Source organism: Acomys russatus, chromosome 6, assembly GCF_903995435.1.
Source record: "Acomys russatus chromosome 6, mAcoRus1.1, whole genome shotgun sequence".
NCBI lineage: Eukaryota > Metazoa > Chordata > Mammalia > Rodentia > Muridae > Acomys > Acomys russatus.
This window is the reverse complement of record NC_067142.1, coordinates 86,208,818-86,231,364: the sequence shown is the minus strand read 5'-3', so window position 1 is coordinate 86,231,364 and position 22,547 is coordinate 86,208,818. Positions and strand designations below refer to the sequence as shown.

The window sequence follows — 22,547 nt, the reverse complement described above, 5'->3', positions numbered from 1 at the left end:
GAGTGTGTCCCTTCCTGCTCCGAGACGCAGCCTGGCTAGAAGCCATCTGCCTTACCTATTAGAATTACACAGCAAAACCTACAAGACAACCCTCGGTGGAAATGTAAATTAAGTTGGAGATTTTGTGGCTGGGTTGGTGTCCCAAGCCCTCCACTGAAAGTCTTGCCTGGTCACAGGAGATGGCCAGTTCAGGCTCTATATCCCCCATGACTAGGAGTCTCAGCTCGGGTCACCCTAATAGATTCCTGGGAGGCCTCATTGCACTAGGTTTGCAGCTTGTCCCTGAATTGCCCTCCAATTCCTGTTGTCTCTCCCAGTACTCTCTCCCTCCATCCTCTCCCGACCTGATCCCCCTGTTCCTGTCCCCACCTGCCTCCCCACCTGTCCCCCAGTCCACCCACAATACCTATTCTATTTCCCCTCTCCAGGGAAAGCAATGCATGGGCCCCTGAGCTCTCCTTGTTTCTTAGCCTCTAAGGACTGTAGGAGCCAGAGGCTCAAGGACACCACAAGAAAAAACACAGAATCAACAAACCTGGACTCAGAGGGGCTCACGGAGACTCAGCCAACAATCGGGGAGCCTGCATGGGTCAAACCTAGGCCCTCTGTGTATATGTTACAGTTGTGTAGCTTGGTGTTTTGTGGTACTCTTAACAGAGGGAGTGGCTGTTCTTATGTTTTTGCCTGCTTTGGGGACCCTTGTCCTCCCACTAGGATGTCTCATCCAGCCTTAATATGAGGGAAGGTGCCTACCTAGTCTAACTGCAACTTGATATTGCCATGTTTGGTTGATGTCCCTTGGAGGCCTGGCCTTTTCTGAAGGGGAAGGAGGAGGAGTGGATGGAGAGAGAGAAGGTGATGGAGGAGGCGGGAGACAGAGGGAGGGAGGATAAGCTGTGCTTGGGATATAATATGTGAGAGAACAAATTAATAATAAAAAAAGAAGAAAACTTAAATTAAACATTGAGATGCAAAGCCCATACAATTGACTTAATCCCAGTGAAAGAAGATCCTACGAACACTGCAGATGTAAGACAGAAATGCAGGGAAACAATCACCATGCCTGAGCCCCATGGGGATGTTAGGCTGTGGCTCACTCATGCTGGTCAGTCACAGAACAGCAGTATTAACTGACATGCAGACACCAGCAGAACTCGTGGCGTAAACCAGTGTGTGCCCCCTTTTCATTCCACTGCTTTGAAAAGACGGTTTCACTTAAAACTCTGATATGGGTCGATGGATAAAAGGCCACGTAACCAAGCCTGGCAACCTGCGCTCAACCACTAGAGGCCACCTGGTGGGAGGGAGAACCGGCTCTGACCTACAGGCACACCGTGGACCGTGCGCCTCCCACCACACATGAAATAAAAGGCAAACGTACAACTCTGATGAGTAGGATGCACATCATATAGGTTGACCAATCCCAAGTGGTCAGCCCTGGACATGTGCATAGGCCAGCGACGCTAAATGGACTTGAAAGGCTGTGCACACACACGTGTCCATACACGTATGTAACGGTGATGATTAAAGGGGAGGCCATGGCCTGGGGAGGGGACACAGGAGGAGTTGGGCGGCGGGGGGGGGGGGGAGTTGATACAGATGCAGAGCTCCTTCATGGCATTCTCCAAAAATATCAAAAAATAAAGGTCTACAAGCAAATAATAATCACTGAGAGAGGGGGTGTTTGTTTCTGCCAAGAACGAGCAATCTGTTGATTAGTTATCAAATGGTCAGTTGTCAGTCCTAGAAACACATGTGTGCAGGCAGCACCGAGCAGGCTCAGCCGGTTGCATGTCTATGTCTATTTGTTTATATGCATATATAACAACAATGGTTAAAGGCTGTGAACGGGGGGGCGGGGGGAACAAGAGAAAGGGGTTTAATTAAAGAGAGAAATGGCTTAAATTAAAAATAAATAAATATAAGGCAAGAAAATGTACATATTAAAAGCTGAAAGACTAAATTTGAGAAGCCAGTAAGAGATTTATAAGAGAATTCCAGAAAGAAATAAGGAGTGCGTCATAGCAACATTAAGGCAGAGGACGGATTATAAGAGAGTGCTACTGTGTGCTCACTGTCCTCAGGGGACAGTGTGCTTTCCATCAGAGAGAGAGACTGCCACGGCTCGTGGGACCACACTTTCTAATTGCAACCTTTGATCATCTCCAGAAACCAATTTACTAGGTCACTATGTTCATTTTTTTTTTTTTTTTAAATGAAAGAGAACAGACTCTAATAGAAAACATTAGGCTGCATTTCCTACAGTGGGGCAAGCACTGAATTTTACATGTCATTGTGCACTCATCGGTTAGTGAAGTAATTAGCATTTTATATTGTGGCTGCTGTCACCAAAGGTCTGTAACATTTTAGTGAGGAGGGATTCTATTTTGGTCGCATGCTATGCAGCCACTCAGTTATGAATACCCATCCTTCTCCTTGTTCTTGGATCCCGCACTAAAATTAAACAAAGAATGGGGCAGGGTAGGAGCCCCATCAGCAGCTTGTATGTGAGTGAACTGGTAACCACAGAAGGCCAGGGGCCCAGGGCGTGGCCAGCTGGCTTCCAGTGCTTTCTCTACAGCCTCCTGCTTGAACATGGGCACAGTTCCCTTCCTCAGCAGAGCACTGGGCACACAGCACTGCCCAGCAGCATCTTTGCTTCCTCCAGAGCTCCCACTGTGCAGAGTGGCAGCTGTCTGGAGTCCGCTGCTCCACAGGCAGCTCTTGAGGACGGCGCCTGTTCAACAGCTCAGAGTGAGACTAAACGGAAGGACATCGGGACAGTGAGGTCCGTTCCCGGCTGATGCTCAGACCCTTTGTAAGAAGAAGCTGGTTTCAGCTCAATAAGCAAAAGTTACTCTAAGGAGACCCAAGTGCATGCTTCCAGGGAACACACAGCTTGGGGTGTTGTATGCCTCATGGCCCAAAGGACAGGCTGACTCAAAGAACCTGTCATGTCCTTCTGTAGGATAAGTCTCTTGGCAAGTTATTTAGGACATTGAGCCTGGACCTACTTTGGGTGCCCAATCTGCTCTCAGGAAGCACAGGGGAGGCTTTTCCTAGCCTGGACATCTTGAGAACAGCCGACACTTTTAATCCAAAAGCTGCTGAGCTATATTTGAGGTCCAACCACACTGCTAACTGGAACAGGCAGGATGCCCGGAGGGCTAGATCCGGAGAAACAGTAAACAGCTAGGCTGCTGCCTTGAGAAGCCTAGTGTGAAGGGAGGAGGAGGTGAGGGGTAGCCATGCACCCAGTGTGCAGGAGATGAGGGGTAGCCATGCGCCCAGTGTGCAGGAGGTGAGGGGTAGCCATGCGCCCAGTGTGCAGGAGGTGAGGGGTAGCCATGTGCCCAGTGTGCAGGAGGTGAGGGGCAGCCATGTGCCTTCTCATTTCTCTTCAAGGCTACCACCCCTCCATACCTGAGTGTACAGAGAAACTGTCTGTGGATGGCATTAAAAATCCCTGATCAGGGCCACACAGGTGGACAGTGCTGGGCCTGGGTGGACTTTCTGGGAGGGTAAATCATGAGAGATCTGTGGGGAAGTTGGTGTAAGAAGCCTGACCACAAAGGGTTACCGTAAGTCCAGAGCCAAAGGATTGCTCAGCAGTCCCTCTTAGGTGTGCCAAGAATCCTGGCTAACCCACTGTCCTCACTGGTGAATTTAAAGGCAGAGGTAAGAACGCTTCCTTCAGAAACCCTACAACAATGGCTTCGCCGTTCCTGTGTCTGGTCCACAAGCTCATCCTCTGAGAGAGGGGGTGAGGGACAGCAAAGACTAGGCTGTTGGCCTCCATGGGCACCGTGGTACCCAGCAGGCAAGACACACTTCAGCCCTGACCCAGCTCCTGCTGACAAAATATAAATCACCCTTGGGTGACCCTGAGCACAATGCAGCCAAGAGGGTAAGTGGACAAGGTGCCCCAGGAACAAGAAGGAAGCCATATTTCGGGTACTCCCAAATCAGACAGGAGCAAAATTAGGCTTTAAAAATATCATCTGTCTCTACATCTGCCTCTTCACTCTCACCTCAGGGTAATTCATCTCACCCTTCTCAGGCTTCTGAGGAGTCGGTCACGCATTGAACCTAGAGCAGACATCCACAGGTTGCCCCGGCGCCCAGGGCCCATGCACCCCACTAGCCACCACCGGGGTTCCCGGGCAGGAATGGAGAGGAGGAAGACAGGGTACTGGATGGGACTCCAGGAGGCAGGCAGGAGAGGACGGTCTGAAGTCAGAGGTTGCTGGGATGGGAGCCTCGACTACTATGCAGACATCTCCTTACCTCATTTCGCAGGGCTACTGTAAGGGTTAAATGAGGGCGCAGCTGCACAACCAGACAGATGTCTGCAAATGGTGACTATGCTGGTGACGGCTGTCCCCTCAGAGAGATGTGTGCACTGAAGGGCTATCCGGTAGCTGCCTCGGAAAGTTTCCCCAAAGCCACTGGAGGTCAACCTCCCAAATACAATCATGTCCACATGTCCCTGCTCTCTGTCCCACGTTGCTCCCTGCCATGTGTGGAACTAGCTCCCTGCCATGTGTGTGAACTAGCTCCCTGCCATGTGTGTGAACTAGCTCCCTGCCATGTGTGTGAACTAGCTCCCTGTTATCTACAGGAGAAATCCTACCATCCCCACTGACTCCTCCCTCTTCCGGCAGCAAACTCACTGGATTCTTTGATTCTACTTTCTGCATACCCTGAAGTGACGTGCTTGTCCCCACCCACCCACACCTCTCTAGCCTGTTCCCTTGCCCTCTGCAGTTCAATCTCTACCTGCTGTCATTTTTCAAAAGTACAGACCCAATGGCGCCCCTTCCCTGCTTTCAATTCACCACTGGTCCCGCCACCACCAAGTAAAATCCACATACAGCCTTCAATGTGGTTCCTGGAGCCTGTGGTCCATTGCTTCTCTCCAGCCTTATCTCCCCCCATGACCCTTCCATGTGCTCCCGCCACAGACTGACTTGTACGTGACCTTTGTGAATCACCCCTGTCTCTGTCACACAGGCTGCCTTGTCTCTTTTTGGAATCCTGTTTTTATGTGCTCTGTGCTCAATTTTTTTTTTTTTTTTTTTTTTTTTTTTTTTTTTTTTTGGCTACTTCTTGGGTATCGTTTTAATCTGGGAAGCCTTCCCACTTGAATCCTGAATCAGACATTCCTTCTGGTATATTCTAAATGATCATTTGTTTGTTCATCTCTTCAAGTAGCCTGCAGCCTCTTGAGGAGAAAACCCCAAGTGCCTTAAACATCAGTTGATCTAAAGTAGCCACTCCAACATTTACTGGATGGGTGAATGGATGCTAGAAATGAGCCCATCCCAAGGGGGAAATCTCTGGTTGAACAAGGCAGTCAGTGACCAAGACAACCCCAACCACGATACCAGAACTGCATCGAAAATGGGCAGCACGTACCTAGGATGGCCACCACCTCGTCATCCTGGATCACCTCCAGGGAGCCTGAGACCACGAAGCACAGGCTGTCCACACTCTCCCCAGCATGATAGATGAGGTCCCCCGGGGCACAGTGCACGGTCTGGAACTCCATGGCCAAGGCCCGCAGGCAGCCATCGCTGGCCAGCCGGAAGGCGGGGTGCTCCTTGAACACTTTGCGGTTCAGGTGCACGCATATGTCAGCTCGCATGTCCTTGGGGCAGATCTGCAGGACCTGGCCAGACAAGGAAGAGACAGTGTGAGGTCCATTTCACTGGCACCTTCCCTCAGCACCCCAGGCACGGGGCAGCACCCAGGTTCCGCTTCGGTGCCCTGGGGAAGCCGGGTAGTGTCTGGATTCTAGAACATTCTGCTGAAAGCTCAGGATGTAGGTCTGAAAGACAGGGCTAGGAGGGTATCAGGCATAAGGAAGGCCTCTAAGGAGATGGCAGCTTTAGAGTATGTCAGAGCAAACCGTGTGGGCATAGAACATCCCAGCAGGATAGCAGCACAAGGGCTCTGTGGCCTGAGCAACAGTCCACTGAGGACCGGGGTAGGAGGGGCTAGGAGGTACTCCTGCAGAGAAAACACTGAGCATGTGACCAGGGACACAGATCAGAGGACTGATGCCAGCCGAGAACCCAGATAAAAGAGCCGAGATTAAAGAGCTCTGACCCTGGATGGCAACAGAAGAGTCAAAGGGAAAGGTGAGGGGTGCTTGGACTGGGCTGGTTCAGTGCCACCAGCAAGAAGCGGCTGTGCTCAGATTACAACCACAAACAAGCACATATATGTATGTATATGCATATGTATGTGTATATATGTATTTGTCTAAGGGGTACAGGGTAATATTTTGACTTGCATATAATATTTCATATAATCATATAATATGTGTATATATAATACATATAATCAGTCTATTCCTTTAAATATTTGTCATTTCTTTATGCTGAGAACATTCTAAACACTCTCTTCGACCATTTGGAAACACACAGTAAACTAGTTAACAGGTACAAAATTACAGTTGGGAGAAACAGCCTAGCATTCTATAGCATAACGGGGTCACATTAGACCGGAGATTGTATTCTGATTATACAGCTGGCACAACTTGGTGATACAGGATGGTGTTTAAAGAGGTGCATTTCCATGAGGCCTGGCCAAGACCAAGCCAGTGAACACTGCAGCATAGTGAAAGAGGTACCCCCGAGACCCCACCCTCAGCCCGGGAGCTGCTGGGGGACAGGGCTCACTCTTCTTTGAGGATGTGGCCATTGGTAGGTAGCCCACGCCCTGGTGAATGACCTCACCACCATTTATACAAGGTCATTACTAGTTAGACTCAGAGGGAAGGTGACGATGACGATGACGATGATGATGACAATGACAACACAGACATATGGTTGATAAAGACAGGTTAGTGGGCACTGGGGACAGCTAGAAAGAGATTGTTGGGGTGGATACGATAAAAAGAAACATTAAACACATGTATATATTAATTTTCAAAGAATAAATATACTTTACAAAAAATGAGATCTATAAAGTCACAATTTCCTGGGTGTGCTTGCTGTCTGCCAGGCATGGCTCGGCAAGTTACCAATCCAGTTAGTATTTATTTGTCAAGAATCCATGGTGCACCAGGCACCACTCTAGACTCTAATGCTGTGGTAGTTAAAAAAAAAAAACCAACCAGACAAAAATATCTTTCCTCATGGAATTTACTGTCCAGTAGAAGGCAAATGGAAGGAAAATAAATAAAATGCAGTAGCAGTTGCCAAGGACATTAAGGAGGACAGAGAACAAGGGCCACGCCTTCACATATGAAAGCTTGCTGTGTGTTTCCTAACATGGTCCCTACAGAAACTCTAGAATGTTCTTTTACTTGTATCAGTTCAGATGAGAAAGCCAAGACACAGGAAAGCCCAAAGTTTCCCAGCCAGGGAACGGCAGGTTTTGGCTTTCAAGTAGGTAGCTTGGCATCAGAGACTACTTAAAGCCTCACCAGCCCTATGCCAGGCAGCTCTGCAACGCCAACGGGCTGCGACTTAACTTGCAGCATCCCCACCCCCACCTTCACCCATGGTCCTGAGGAGGCTTTGCACATGCCAGATAACCACTCTACCATCTAGGCTGTGTCCCCAGCCCTGCTCTACGCCATCTAAAAAACAAACTAGGAACTGCAGGCCACGCGGATCTCAGTTTTCGAAACAACTGAAAATTTCCCAGAGACTGAGTGTTTGCAAGAAACCACCGCACAGCCTTCTACAGAACGCATTAGGCGACATAACAGGGCACCTTCCAGTGGACTGCTCTAGAGAAATCACGAGAGTTTCTTAAACAAATTTTCCTATTTTATTCTATGAACCAAGTAGGGGGCATGGAGTAAAACGTGACCTTCGGTGGCTACTTCTTGTGGTGCTGGGAACCTTCCAGGCCCTGTCCCGTCTTATGCCAGCCACCTGCCTCTGCATCTGGGCTTCTCCACCACCCTTCTCACTCTGCTGTTGCCCTGGATGGCTTCGTCCTGCCTTCAGTGTCTACATGGAGGTGGCACAGTGGGACGAGGTCACATGACTGGAAGCCCACTTAGTTCTTCCCCGAGTGACCAAACTACTCTGTGCATCACTTCTCCTGTGGAGAAGCCTCGCTGGGCTGTGCATTCCAGGGTCAAGACGGAGACTCTGGATTCAGGCCTGTTCTCAGTGCACACCGTGCGCGTGTGTGAACTTGAACGATGCTCAGCCCCTGGTGCCACGTCTTCCTTCCTGTGTGTGGGATTTTGTGAGATTTCTCATGCTGTTTGTGCCAAAATGTCTGGCACCTGGGTACTTGTGAATCCTTATTTGATGTCGTTATAGAGCTTTCATGGGCCAGGAGGTCATAGCGAGCCCAAAGGTCATAAAGGCCATGTGTGGTCTTAAAGGTCATCTTACTACAATATGCTACCAATATGGGAACTGGGGCAAGAGAGACACTGATGTCCCCAGGATCACGGGCTGGATACTGGAGGGTGGAGGGAGAAGGCCTCCTTGCCAAGACTGGGCTCCATCATGAGATGCCACAGTTGGCTCTCTGGACCAGGAACTAGGATAGATCCCAAAGCCCTTCTGGGAGGTCAGCAGGCGAGTCGGGCAGGAGGGCAGTGCTGACTGTGCAGTGCCCCAGGCAGGCTCCCTTGCCCACTCCGCAGGGATGGGGACAGGGAAGGGCTTTTCCCAGACATGGGGATCTATGGAGTCATTCTAGTGCCCGGGAAAAAGGTGCTTCAGGGCAGAGATCAATGTTCTTTCTGCTCCATCAGCTGCCAGGCACCCACAGAACCAGCAGGGATTGTTGCCAGGGCTGAGCAGGGACAACAGGCACAGCTGGGGCAGAGAGCAGGCAAAGCCAGGAGCCAAGCAGAGTCAACTGTGCCCTGCCTATCCAGGAGTGTGAGCCTCCACCTTAATTCCTTCTGGTGCGGGTTTTATGTCTAGAATAGGCAGAGCCTGCAAGACAGCTCAGTGGTGTTAAAGGCACACCAAACATGAGGACCTGACTCCAATCCCTGGGACCCACAGGGAAAGAACAGACTCCCTCAAGACACACCATGACACAGTAGACACGCCATGACACAGTAGACACACACAAACATGAGCATACAGACACATATATGCAATAAAATGTAGTTTTAAAAAATTGAAGGAGGGAGAATAGTAGGTAAAGGACAAGCTTTGGAACTAGATGAAAAGTGGGTCCCAGATCCTGGTGCTACCTTGGGCCAGGAGATGTAAAAAGAGTGAGGCAGGGCTTTGGTCCTCTTCACAGTTCAATAGAGCTTCCTGCCACACCTTCCGAAAGCAGAAGTGAAGTCTATGCAAGGCACAGCAGGCAGCAGTTATGCAAACTAACATTGGTTCTTTCTGGTTTTCTCCAACACGCTTTTGCCATGTAGCCCAGGCTGGCCTGAGACTCACGGTTGCCCTGCCTCTACCTCCCAAGTCTGAGATTACTGGTCTGCACCACCACACCCGAAAAGGTGCTTGTTCTTAGTGCATGTTCAAGGAATGTTATAGTTGGTGCTGTGGAGGTTTTATCATGATTCACAGACAGACAGACAGACAGACAGACAGACACATAGACTCAAAGCAAGGGGCCTTGAAAGTGGAGTGTTGGCAGAGTTGAGCATTCCTTAAGACTGCCAGTGCTCGGGTGTCTGTCAAATGGAGCGGTGTTCTCAGCCTTCCTAATGCGGCAGTCCTCATGTTGTGCCGACCTCCAGCCATGAAATTATTTCTGTTGCTACATCATAACTGTAATTTTGCTGCTGTTATGAATTATAATACAAATATCTGTGTTTTTTGATGGTCTTAGGTGACCCCTGTGAAAGGGTCATTCAGCCACCCAAAGGGTCACAAACCACAGGCTGAGAACTGCTGAGCTAGAGAAAGACAGGAATGTGGCTGGGTGATCCCACGGTCAGGTCAATCGGGACTTCAACTGTCCACTGGTATTTTTGCCATAGGCCCACTACCACCTTCCATAGTGAAAGGAGCCAGCACTGCCTGAGTAGAGAGATGGGTTTGGCAATGAGGGAAGAGGAATCAGAAACCAGGACCCCTGGGACCCAGATGCCCCAGCAGGGTCCTGAGCCCCGCCCACTAAGGAAGGCTGGGGGACAGGTGGTATGACCAAGTCTCACATCCTTACCTTCTCCGTGTCGATGCCTCGGGACATGGACCAGGTGGACACGATGTAGTCCATGACGCGCTCACTCAGCCCTTTGGGCACCTGGTAGAGCTTCAGGAAGTCCCGGACACTGTTGAGCATCTCGTGGTACCTGTTGGTGTTGGCATACATCTGCTGGAAAATGGTTGTCACATTCCCGAAGATGGTGGCGTAGAGAAGAGCTGGCGACACACAGAAGAAACAACGTGTGAGTGCTTCGTGGGCCAACGGCCAGCGTGTGAAACTCCCTCAGGGAAGGCACATAGCTGGAGCTGCACTTCCTGGTAGTGCCCAGACCTCAGGGGAGCCTCACACCTCAAGCCAGAGAAGCCAATGTAGTGTTATGCAGGGCCTGGGTAGATAACACCCGGTGTGGCTGGCACCTCAGACACATGTAACAGGAGAGAAGCCATTTTATACTTGTTACAAAAAAAAAAAAAAAAAAAAAAAAAAAAAAAAAAAATTTAAGCCATGCCTGAGGCCACCAGCCAAGTGTGTGTCCATATTCTCAAACCAGTTCAAATTCAAACCATGAACACAATCTGCCGAGCTCTGTTGTGTGCCAAGCACCGCGCTACCTAGGGCCCTGGGTGGTGAGACACAGCCCTGGTCCTCGAGGAACTACACAGTAGGAGGTGCAGACCCAGTGCCACAACAAGTAACTATGAAAGTGAGTCTGCAGAGGGACAGAGAGAATAACAATGGTAAACTCTTGTCCCCAAGTCGATTTTGGTCGTGGTGTTTTATCTCATCAACAGGAACCCTAAGACACAAATGGCGTACTCATCAAAAGTGCAAAACTCACTTTTTGCCTTTTCTCCCCTTCAGTTTTTTAAAACATATTAAGTTTTTTTATTTTTAATTTATTCGCTTTACATCCCGATTGTAGCCCCCTCCCTCATCTCTTCCTGGCCCCACCCTCCCTCTCATTCCCTCCTTAACCCCCCTTCACCTAGTCCTCAGAAAGGGGGAGCCCTCCTCCCATACCATCTGACCAAATCCTACCAAGTCTCATCAGGACTGCCTGCATCCTCTTCCTCTGTGGGTTGGCATGGCTGTGCCGCCAGGGGGAAATGATCACCGAGTGGGCAACAGGGTCCATGTCAGAGGCAGCACTTAGTCCCCATATTATGGGACCCACAAGGAGACTGTGCTCCATATTGACCACATCTGAGCAGAGGGTCTAGGTCTTCTCCATGCATGGTTCTTGGTTGGTGCATCAGTCTTTGTAGATAACCCTGGGCCTATATTTGTTGGCTCTGTTGGTCTCCTTGTAGACCTCCAGTCTCTTCAAGGTCCTTCTATCCCCCAACTTTTCCATAAGGCTCCCTGAACTCTGTCCAAAGTTTGGCTGTGCATCAATCCCCTGCTGGGTGGAGTCTTTCAGAGGACCCCCTCTATGGGAGGCTCCCATCTTGTCCCCTGTGTTATGTGGCTAATATCTGCTTATAAGTGAGTAGCCCTCTTATATACTGATCTCTTTTAGTTGATTTTATCTCTAGCTACTTTGCTGAAGGTGTCTATCAGCTTTAAGAAAAACTATTTTCAAAACATATTTTCAGAGTTGTGCAGCCATCTGATCTAGAACATTCTCGGAGTCTCATATCTTTTATTGGTCCTTCTCCATTTGCTCCCAGTCTCCTGCACCACACACAACCACTTCCCGTGTCCGCACGCTCACACACTCTAGGCACTTTATATAATCACACACCGTCTTCTGGGACAGCTTCCCTCACACCACACGAGTACCGGCACTTCTTTCCTTTCTGTTGCTAAATTGTACTCCACCAGGTGGTGGGTGGTCCACGGTTCGTCTGCCTCGCATCAGTCAGCGGGAACTTCTGTTGTCTTGCTTCTGGCTGTTTATGAACATCTGTGGGCATCTGAGTGAACATGTACCTTATTCTTTCTTGTATGTGCCTGTGACTAACACTGCTGTCACATGTGACAAACGCCCAGTTGTTTTCTAAAGTGACTCCCCCTGGTTCTAGAGGAACACAGCTCTTACAGAGGACCTTATAGGATGGCTCCCAGTATCATGTAACTCCAGATCCAGTACATCCGATGCCCTCTTCTGGTCTCCACAAGTACCTGCACATGTGACATTCTCACACACAGGCACACATGTATATGCTCAAGTAAAAAAATAAAAATAGCTGGGGTGGTGGCACACGCCTTTAGTTCCAACACTCAGGGGGCAGAGGCAGGTGGATCTTTATGAGTTCTAAGACAACCTGGTTTACAAAATGATTTCCAGGCCAGCCAGGGCTACATAGTGAGAACCTGCCTCAGAATCATCATCACCATCATCACCATCATCATCATCACCATCATCACCATCACCACCATCATCATCTTTAAAGTAGCTGTGAAGTCCCAGTCCAACGAGGGCAGCGCTATCCCCTAGGCAGGGGGTCCAGAACTACAGAAGAGCTGAGAGATCAACATGAGCATAGGCAGCGAGCAAGTCTGCACACATGTGTTCTCTCTGCTCTTGGCTGTGGGTGTGGTATGGCTGGCTGTGTGACATTCCTGCCTTGACTTCCCTACAGTGATGGGCTGTGGTCTGGAATGGTGAGTGAAATGAACCCATTTCTCTTCTAAGTTGTCTTTGTCAAGAATTTTGTCACAGCAACAGAAATAAACCTACACCATCACCCTCATGAATGCGAACCAAGCTCTCAATGTGGATTTTGGTTATTTTGCTGTGACAGCTAATAACACTGAGCACACCTCCACGTACATGGTGGCCACTTGTGTGTCTTCTAGACAAACAACCATTCAATTTTTCTCCTTTTTATTTGTGCTGTTTTGTCTTTTTGGTCAAGTTGCCAGGGTCCTTTTCAGACATTGATGCAAGCTCCTTATCAGATAGGTGTTCTGCAAATACTTTCCTACCTTATATGAGTGAGTACACATTTGTGGGCACAGAAGTCAACATCTGAAACTGTCATTACTCTGCACATGTAAAAAGCTTTTTATTTCGTGTACGTGTGACGTTCAAAAGATAACTTTTGGGATCAGCTCTCTCGTGCCACCATGCCTGGGATCTGAGCCTGGGTCTTTATTCTTGGCAGTAGGGCCTTTAGCTACAGAGCAGCCTTGCCAGCCTTGGCCACACTTCTTGAGACAGGATCTCTCACTGATCCTAGAGCTCACTGGTTTGACTAGACTGACTAGACCGCAAGCCCCAGAGATTGCCCCATCTCGGCACCCACAGCACTAAGACTGTAGACACCACCACATTAGGTAGGTGCCAGAGAGCCAAGCTGATGTCCTCACACTTATGTGATAAACATTTTACATCCTCTCATTTTACTTTCTTTACAGTATTATTTGCAGCAAAAAGGTTTTAGCTTTGATGCAATTAATTCATCTATTTTTCCTTTGTACTCTTTTTTTCTGGTTTCTTATATTCAGAACAGTTACTTCATTTATATATTGTTATATATATTATTATTATTCCTTCCCCTAAAAGGGAGGAAATACATTATGTGTAAATAACTATATGTTCGTGGGGTATTGTGAAGACGGGATGGATTCCAGGCGCCTTTGGCTTAGTTTCCCACCTTGCTATTCTTTCTATAGCTAGAACATGGGCAGTGGCCAGGGAGTGTATGCAGCCACTGTTCTGCATCACGTGGTACATTCATGTAGCCAGTGCTGTGCTCAGAGTACAGAACCATTTCATCAGCGAGTGCCCTCCCCCAGATGCAAACCCTGTGTAGTCACGCCCCTTCCCTGGAAGCCACACCCCCTTTTTCTTTATTGTGATTTTGACATTTTAAGGATGTACCATGAATGGAATCACGGTGTTTGACGCGCTGCGGTTGGTGTTTCCGCCGCCAGATGCTCACAGGGTGCAGCAAGGCTGTGGCACGAGCACACAGTCCCTTCCTTTAGCTGGTGAACTCTGTCCCTCTGCCTAGATGATCCAGGGCTGATGTCAGTGGGAACAGCGGCCCCACGTTCATGTTCTTAGGGGGAAGGCCATTCTTGTGAAGGCGCAATGCCTCCTCACTATTTTAAAAGGAAGCAAGGGGCATGTGTCTTGAAGTTTCCTCCTCTCTGCTCACCTATTGCCCTCGTTTGTCTGTGTGCACACCTGTCAGTCTTTCATATCAGGAACAGGTGGAACCTCTTAGATGCCACTCACATGAGCGCAGGGCCCAGAAAATGTAGTCAGAGTGTTATGTGACTGGGTGGGAGTTGTTGGCTGCGAGCCTGCTGCAGATCACCTGGCTGGGGCTTGTGTCGCAGAGCACACAATTTTTGCTTAGGTACCTGACCTGCTCCATGGCGCTCTGCGTATTATCCAAGCTCCTGTTCTCTTGCAGAACTTGCTATCAAAGTGTGGGGACACAGGTGCTATTTTATGATGCCCAGGCTGCTTGGCCTCGTCACCTGTGACCTCTTCTGGAGTAATTCTCAGCAGCTCAGAGGAAAGATCTGTTTGCCTGCTAAGGTACATTTTTTAGGATGCACACCCTTTATCCCCCCTCCTCCTCCTCTCCCCGCCCCCTGCCTTGGCTATCCTACTACCCCATGGATCCCTAGCACCATAAGAAAAGATTATGCCTGATCGCTGCATATTTTTTCCTCGTTTCTTTTCTCCCAGAAGATTCCTATTACATCATTTTCTCCTATAATGAAACCTCCACCTTCCTCCTGTGGAGGAAAACACTTCTGAATACAGGCCCGCTGAAGAGCATGGGCAGAAATGGGGGTGGGAGACATGCAGCCTGGGAGCCAGACTCCATCCTTCACTTGCTCCACAGAGCTGTTCTTCTTCTGGAATAGCTGCTTTCCTGTCGCTGTGGTAAAATGCTGTGACGGAGGCAGTTTGGAGGAGGAAGCGTTTATTTGGGCTTGTGGTTCCAGAGGCTAAGATTCCACCACTACAACAGTGGGAAGGCATGACAGCGGGCAGATATGTGGCTGAACCACCACCAGACAGTGGGGAGGCATGACAGCAGGCAGGCGTGGTGGCTGACCCACCACCATGACAGTGGGGAGGTGTGACAGCAGGCAGGCATGGTGGCTGACCCACCACCATGACAGTGGGGAGGCATGACAGTGGGCAGGCATGGTGGCTGAAGCAGCTGAAGGCTTATGTCTTGAATCACAAGCGTAAAGCAGAGGCAGCTTTGAACCCTCAAAGCCCACCTCCAGTGAGACTCATCCTCTGACAGGGCCACCAACTGGGGAGCGAGTGCTCAAATATCTGAGCCTATGAGGGGTAATTACCAGTCAAATCACCACATCTAGTCTTTCTAGTGCTGTTTTCTGTCTTCTGCCACGGTCGTTGCCTCTGTCCGTTCTGCGGGGCAGTTATGGAGAGGGGTACAAGTAGTTTCTGTCTGTTAATCTCAATGTCTGGGCAGAAGAGGGAAGTAAGTGTTCACGGCCTGCCAGCTGCTCCATCCCATGCAGAGGTCACCCAGGGAGAAAAGACTCTGCCTTAGGGTCTAAACAGCTCTGCTCAGAGTCTCATGGCCACGGCTGACCTAGAGCAGCCACCGCCCTCTCAAAATGCCTTCATAATTTATGGAGTTCCTAACTATCTGAGAGTATTTTTGTTTGTTTTGCTGTTGCGTTTTGAGAGAGGGGCTCACTATGGCTCAGGGCAAGCTGGAATCTACTATTTAGGCTATCCTAGAATATATGGTCCTCCTGCCTCAGTTTCCCAACTTATGACAACTAGTGTATATCACACATCGGGCTCAGTTTTAATTTTAATAACGAGGCTAACATCTGTAAGTGCCTATTGCAGGACCCAGGGCCTGCTCAACACTGAAGTGTAGTTGGCAGCAGGACTGTCACAGTCTATAGACCTGGCAATGATGAAACAAAATCGCCCAATATTTTAATTTAACAAGCAAACACTGAGTGTTTAGGTGTGTCATACTCAGCACAGGGAGCACCAGGGGCTCTGAGGAGAAGCCAGGCCTTTCCCGTAGACTCATGTGTTTGAACACTTGCATTTGGGTAGGTGGGGGAGCCATGAGGGGCTGAGCCTTGCTGGAGAAACTGGGTCATCGGGCACCGTGAGGTTTTAGAGCCCAGACCCACTTGCTGGTCAGTGTCTTCCTTCTTGCTGCAAGTGCAGCACAGATGCTGCAAGCTCCTGCTGTCACTATGTCCCCACCACAAGGGACTGTAGCTCCTCAACCTGTAAGCCAGGACAAGCCATCCTCCCTGAAGTCACTTCTTATCAAGGGTTTTGTCACAGTGATAAGAAAATGAACTAGTACAGTTCTCTTGTTTATGATGATAACATGAATGAGTCAGCAAATGCCAGAGCACTGCGGGTGGACCCATTCTACAAATCTCTGAATCACCACAGTGCTCGCAGCTGAACCTCAGTCATCCCAGATCCTGCCCCCTGGGTCTTGGCTACAATCTATCTGCCTTCAGCGGTATGCTGGCCTGTACCTTTCTTCACATATACTCTCTGGTTTGCAGAAATTACATTTGAGTCATTTTAGGAGCTTCTTCCTCTGCATAAGGTAGTCGCTTAATACATGCTGTTGATAAGTGACTGAAAAGCTGTCTCTGAGAGGTTAGTTTGTGTGTATCCAACCCTGGGTCTGTGGGAGGAATGTGGAGTGTTGCTCCCACCCTGGAGCTACTGGGTCCTGGAACAAGGCTCCGGATGGTGTTTTCTTGGACTCTGCAGGTGGCTTTGAGAATGCTAAGTTTGAGAGGCTCTGCCTGTGCACAGGAGCTCGCTGGTCCACTAGTGAACTGAGTGCCATGCCTTATGCCAAGTGGAAAGATCGACTGTCAGAGGGAAGTACTGGACCATATCAAGGGTGTAGAAAAGGCCAACCTCATGCCACTGGGCAGGATGGGAGCCACATAGCCTAGGATGGAGCAGAACCCCAGAGCAGGCCACACCCCGTGAGCCTGACATTGGGGTGATGGAGCAGAGCCCCAGAGCAGGCCACACCCCATGAGCCTGACACTGGGGTGATGCAGCAGAGCCCCAGAGCAGGCCACACTCCACGAGCCTGACACCAGGGTAGACTTGACTACATTCAGCTCTGGGTTTCCTGGCAGCTCTGGCCTCGCCTTCTCATCTCCTCCTGCCTAGCCACTACCCAGGTCAGAAAGTGGCTCTCAAGATGAAGACTATAAAATACACCTATTCCCCTATTTATAGCAAGAAAACCCTGAAAACTCATTTAATGCCATGCTAAATATAGCACAAAGCCTGCATTACCTCAGACTCCACTGCACTAGGGAATGTCACTTAACAAGCACAGCTCTTACCGAGAGACAGAAGGTCATTTCCAGTAACTTCTCATCTGTCGAAAGAAACGACAGTGCCCACAGCATTATAACCCATTAACAATACACGGCACCATTTCGCGAGTCAGCGTTTTAATAGCTCTGCAGGCAAAAGGAACAACTTTCATCGGTAATTGCTCCTGGGAAGGAACCTGGATGGTCAGACCCCATCGCAAGGGTGTCCCGGTGATTCGCCGCTTTTGGCCCATCTCGTGCTTGCTGACACCTGGGTCACGGGTGGACCCGTGGTTACAGGGCACATGCTGAAGGTAGCTTGCTGCTGGAAGGTTTGCAAGGCCACGCCCTGCCTCACTCTGATGAGAGCTGAGGCTGCAAAGCCACTTAGAAGAGCACATGCCTTTTAAGCTGTCTAAACACAGAGGAACTCCAGGTGCACTCTCCAACGGCAGCTATGCCTAAAACTCTCACAAAACCTGGACTTTCTCTTCCCCATCTCAAAACAAAGATGAAGTGGAAGACTTCTTAGAAGACACTGTTCTCTCCCCACCACCCTAACCCGGCTGTCATAACACTTCTGTGATAGTGGTTAACGAAATGCCTCTCCCAGTTGAGGTGACAGAGAGAAATTACATCACTTTGTCAACTGATGGCTTGGGCATGTTCTGATTTTCTGTATTGACCGGCCTTCACCTTTCATCTTTCAACATGTCACTTAGTTGCTAGGTGATACTGTAGGTCACAGTGCCTGTTTTCACACGATCACCAAATAATAATCACCCAAAACAAGGATCACTCAGCCTGTGACCTCACACAGTTCAGGGTAGCAGATATCTGTAAACCTGTCACACCTTACAGAGTCCTGCTCTCTGCATGAGCCAGTGGTCTGAACTGTTTCTGGAACTATGTGAGGCAGGAGACTGCCTGCTTTGGACACAGGGGGTCAGATAGTGAAAGAAGAAATGATAAGATCAGCTACAGTAGTTGCCGCACATGCAAGCCTTTGTTCTGAGCACTTGTCTGCTGTATCAGCATGGAAGATTGTGTCTTTATTGTATCGGTACTGAGTGAAAGTGGTTAGGTGATTTACCAAAGCCATGGAGCGGGAAGAAGCAGATGGGGGACTCACACTCGAGCAAGAGGCTTGTGAAACACTCACGCACCGCATCAAACACCTCCATCCACTAGACAGCCATGCTGCCCAGGGCCAGGCGCTGTCCTGGGATTTCACAGACACATATACATGTTAGTGAGGCTCTCTAGCATCCTGTGAGGTGGGGTCTATCATTAGCCTTGCCGTCAGAGAGAGGCAAGCTCACGTTTGTTAGAATGGCGACACAAAACGGATAGAAACACATTGGTCAAATCAAGCCATCCCAACTTTTCAAGTCATGAGTCCCCAGAGCACTCAGAGTCGCACCTCAGCTCACCAGCACGCTCCACCCGAGCCACAGCTGTAGGTCTTGAACCATCAGCTGCAGTGATTAAAGCTCACAGTCTACATGGGAGCAGCAAGGTCTTGGGCACCAATGACCAACCAGCATCGGAGGAAATCCTGACTAATATACCTGCCAGGGAGGAAGCCCTGGTATGTTGGCACAGGTCAGTGAGGAAGTTTACAGACGTTCAAGTCATCCTTGCTAGCTCAGTGTATTGCTATACTGTATATGCCCTGATTCACTCACAATACCCTTAAAGGTGAACCACAAACCCTCCTTCAGATGGCACCAGAAGCCAAGATGACCATTCAAGAGCAGAAGAGAAAGGAGAAGAGAGGTGTCTGGTGAGAGAATCAGCATGTCAGATATAGATCAGACCAACCCAAACAGTCCGCCTGGGCAAGGCAGGAACACACAGCGACAGGGGCTGCACCCCACAAAGGGAAGACCACAGCAGAGGCCAGACTCAGCCAACTGTCTAGACCTGTGGAGTGGCTTTCTCCACTTTTCTCTAAAGAAAGAGTCCTGGGAACTGCCTGCCTGACAGAGGGTCGGGCAGGATGGGGCTGCCCCACAGAGAGCTTCTGTCTAGAACATTCTACATGTTTGAAGTCTTTTCATATCAGCAGTGTGCCAGGTGGACAGACAGAGACCAGGATGAACAAAGGAGTCAGGGGAGAGAGAAAGTGGGGAGACAGGGAGGGGAGACACCCAAGGGGAAGGGAAGGGGAGAAGGGAGGGGCATGGAGGGGAAAGGCGAGGCGAGGCAAGGTTATGACCTACAGTCCCTCCAGGAGCGCAGCAAGCTCACTACCTGGGAGACCACAGGAACCCACTGAACCATGACAAATGGTCAGACCAGAAGAAGAATGAGGTAACAATAAGGCGCACTGGTCTGACCCCACTTAGGGGCTGAATGGACGAAGGCCACCCAGGTGAGAGCTGGGACTCAGCTTTGAGTTGTGGAGGGAAATGCAAACACCATGGCCAGGCATGGAGCCGAGCTGGCAAAGCTGATTCAAACATTTGTAAATTTCCCACAGACCTGGTGCTCACATGCCAGGGTTAATCCCAGGGGAGGATGAACCATGGCAGGGCCTAGATGACAGAGGCTGCCATCCTGAAGTTACAGCCTTATTGCTTTGTTTCCTTCATCCTTGAGATCTATGCAGATGTGACCTCTGACCTTGCACACCTGGACACAACACTGCTTTGCTCATGGCCACCCTGGAGGGTTCAGAACAGTCCACGAAACAGCCCTCATTCTAACAGCCAGACTAAGGCGAAGTTTAAGCAGCACTCATGAGGTCATTAGTGACCTCTTGGAGCCCTTGTACTTTTTTTGGTTTTCCAAGACAGAATGTCCGCATGCACAATGGATTTAGTCTGCGGCTTCTGATTTGACACAAAACGTGGACTGTTAAAAGCTTCAAACTGACTCAACTTCCTGTGTTTTTGAGATGCCTTCTGATTTAACTCAGCACACAAAGATAAGTTTTTGAAAGATGTTTACGTGGAGTGAAGTCTACCAAGTCACACGAGCGTGTGAGAGCTTGAGTCGGGCTGCTGGAACTTCAGTCTCAGGTGACAGCTTCCTCTTCATTTCATGCCTTACACATGGCACCTCTCAGACACATGTCCGGGGGCCAAGGCCACAGTTCTGGAAAGGACAATTCTGCTACTTCCTTTTCAAACCTTAGCTTTTTAACTCTACTCCAAGAAGATCTTCTGATCCCATAGGCCTCTGGGTCTGATGGTATCTTAGTTAGGGTTCTATTGCTGTGAAGAGACACCATGAGCCACGTCAACTCTTACAAAGAGAGCATTTAATTGGGGCTTACAGTTCAGAGGTTTAGTTCATTGCCACATGGCGGGAAACTTGGAAAGCATGGTGACACATACACAGACACAGTGCTGGAGACGTAGGTGAGAGGAGTTCTGCATCCGGATTGGCAGGCAGCAGAAGGCAGTGAGACATTGGGCCTGGCATCTGAGACCTCAAGGCCACCCCAGTGACACACTTCCTCCAACAAGGCCACCCCTCCTAATAGCACCACTCCCTATGGGCTTATGGGACCAGTTTCGTTCAAGTCACCACAGATACAGCAGGAAGAGTATGAAGAGTTCTAGAAGGGCCAGACTTGTCTGGGTTAAGGCAGCTCTGACTTCTGGTGCAGGGAGGAAATAACAGGCCAAAGCAAGGAGAAAGACAGTGAGCCTGACCATAGCTGCTCCACTAGGAGAGGGACAAATGTGTCCTGGAGGTGGCGGCACCCAACACAGTGATGTTAAAGCTTTCGTCAGTGGCGGGGGGGGGGGGCGGGGGGGGGCGGCTTCAACACAGTAGTGTTAAAGCTTTAGTGTGAGTTGGGGGACTGGAGTCGGGGGGGGGGGGGGGGAGGGTGGGGGGACTAGGGGGATGGAGGGTGGGCTGGAATCACCTTTACCCAAACTGTGTACAACAGCCGGCACATGATGCCTGACTCAGCTTAAGTGGCTACATCAGACCACCTTAGACTGGTGGCTTAGACAAGCGGCATGCATTTCTCACAGCTCTGGAAGCTAAGGGACCCCAAGAGCAGAGCATGGCCGGGTTCTCTGAGTCATTTTATCTTCACACAGCAGAGCAAGGGATCATTTCTCTGTCTTTTCCCATAAGGGCAATAATCTCCTTAGAGGGCTTCTACCTTCAATGATGACCAGCTCCTCAGATGCCCCACCTGGAGCACCAGCACACCTGGACTCCACGGGCACCTGGAGCACCAGCACACTTGGAGCACCAGCACACCTGGATTCCATGGGCTCCTGGAGCACCACACCTGGACTCCATGGGCACCTGGAGCATCGGCACACCTGGATCACCAGCACATCTGGACTCCACGAGCTCCAAACACTCAGGCTGTGTCTACGGTGCTTAGAAAAGCTAAACCATCCTCTAACTAATGTATCAATGCACTTTTACTTCCCCAAGACATTACATCCATGTGGACCACTCCCATCATTTGGGATGCTCCCCAGTCTTTGGTTACAGTGGGTGGCAGCAGGGTTTTAACAGATCAACTCTGTGATAGCCATCCATACAGATTACCTCTAGCTCTTCCACAAATGGCACTGAGCCACTCCTTGTGCCGGACAAAGCATTAGTACTCAGTGCTGTGTCCCATTAACTCTGGTCCTGAGAGAATAGAGGACAGCGTGCAGCTGAGGTGCCGTGAAGGGTACCTGCCCTGCACTGGGGATGGTGGACATGGGCAGGACACCCATCCCACCCGGACTAGCTCTTGAAAGGTAAGTGAGCATTCAGATGGCACAGAGGGGAGGCCTGGGGCACAGGATGTGGGTAGAGAATTACCTGAGAACTCAAGGTGCGTAGCTGGCCAGGATGGGTATGAAGCCTAAGGCTAGTTGCTCAGGAGCTAACCACAAACCTGTGGATGCATAGACCTTCCTGGAGCCTCAGGCCAAGGCCAAGAAATATGCGTATGCCCAGTAGCCAACAGAGCACGGCTGAGAAGATGTTACATCATTTGAAGCCACACAGTTCTTTCGTGTCTCTTGGGCACTCACTAGCATCTAAGCCTGCAGACCATGAGAAGACAGGGAGTCTATAGACAGACTACACAGAAAGGAGCCCAGGCACTGAGTTCCCAGCCTACAACCATGGACCATCTTGTCCCAGAAGGTCCCAGAGAGAAACGAGTGCAGCTCTGTGTCCTG

The 22,547-nt window shown here is 49.9% G+C and overlaps 1 protein-coding gene across 1 annotated transcript in view; it reads right to left on the bottom strand.

Annotated features, from left to right (window-relative positions):
* LOC127191176 (potassium voltage-gated channel subfamily H member 1-like) overlaps positions 1–22,547 on the bottom strand; it is a 116,830-nt gene that overhangs the window by 72,637 nt on the left and 21,646 nt on the right. The window contains exons 4-5 of the mRNA XM_051148382.1: positions 10,123–10,322; positions 5,419–5,671 (exon numbers count right to left, since the gene is read on the bottom strand). Of these exons, the coding sequence (XP_051004339.1) occupies positions 5,419–5,671; positions 10,123–10,322 (453 nt within the window). The remainder of the gene's footprint in view (positions 1–5,418; positions 5,672–10,122; positions 10,323–22,547) is intronic.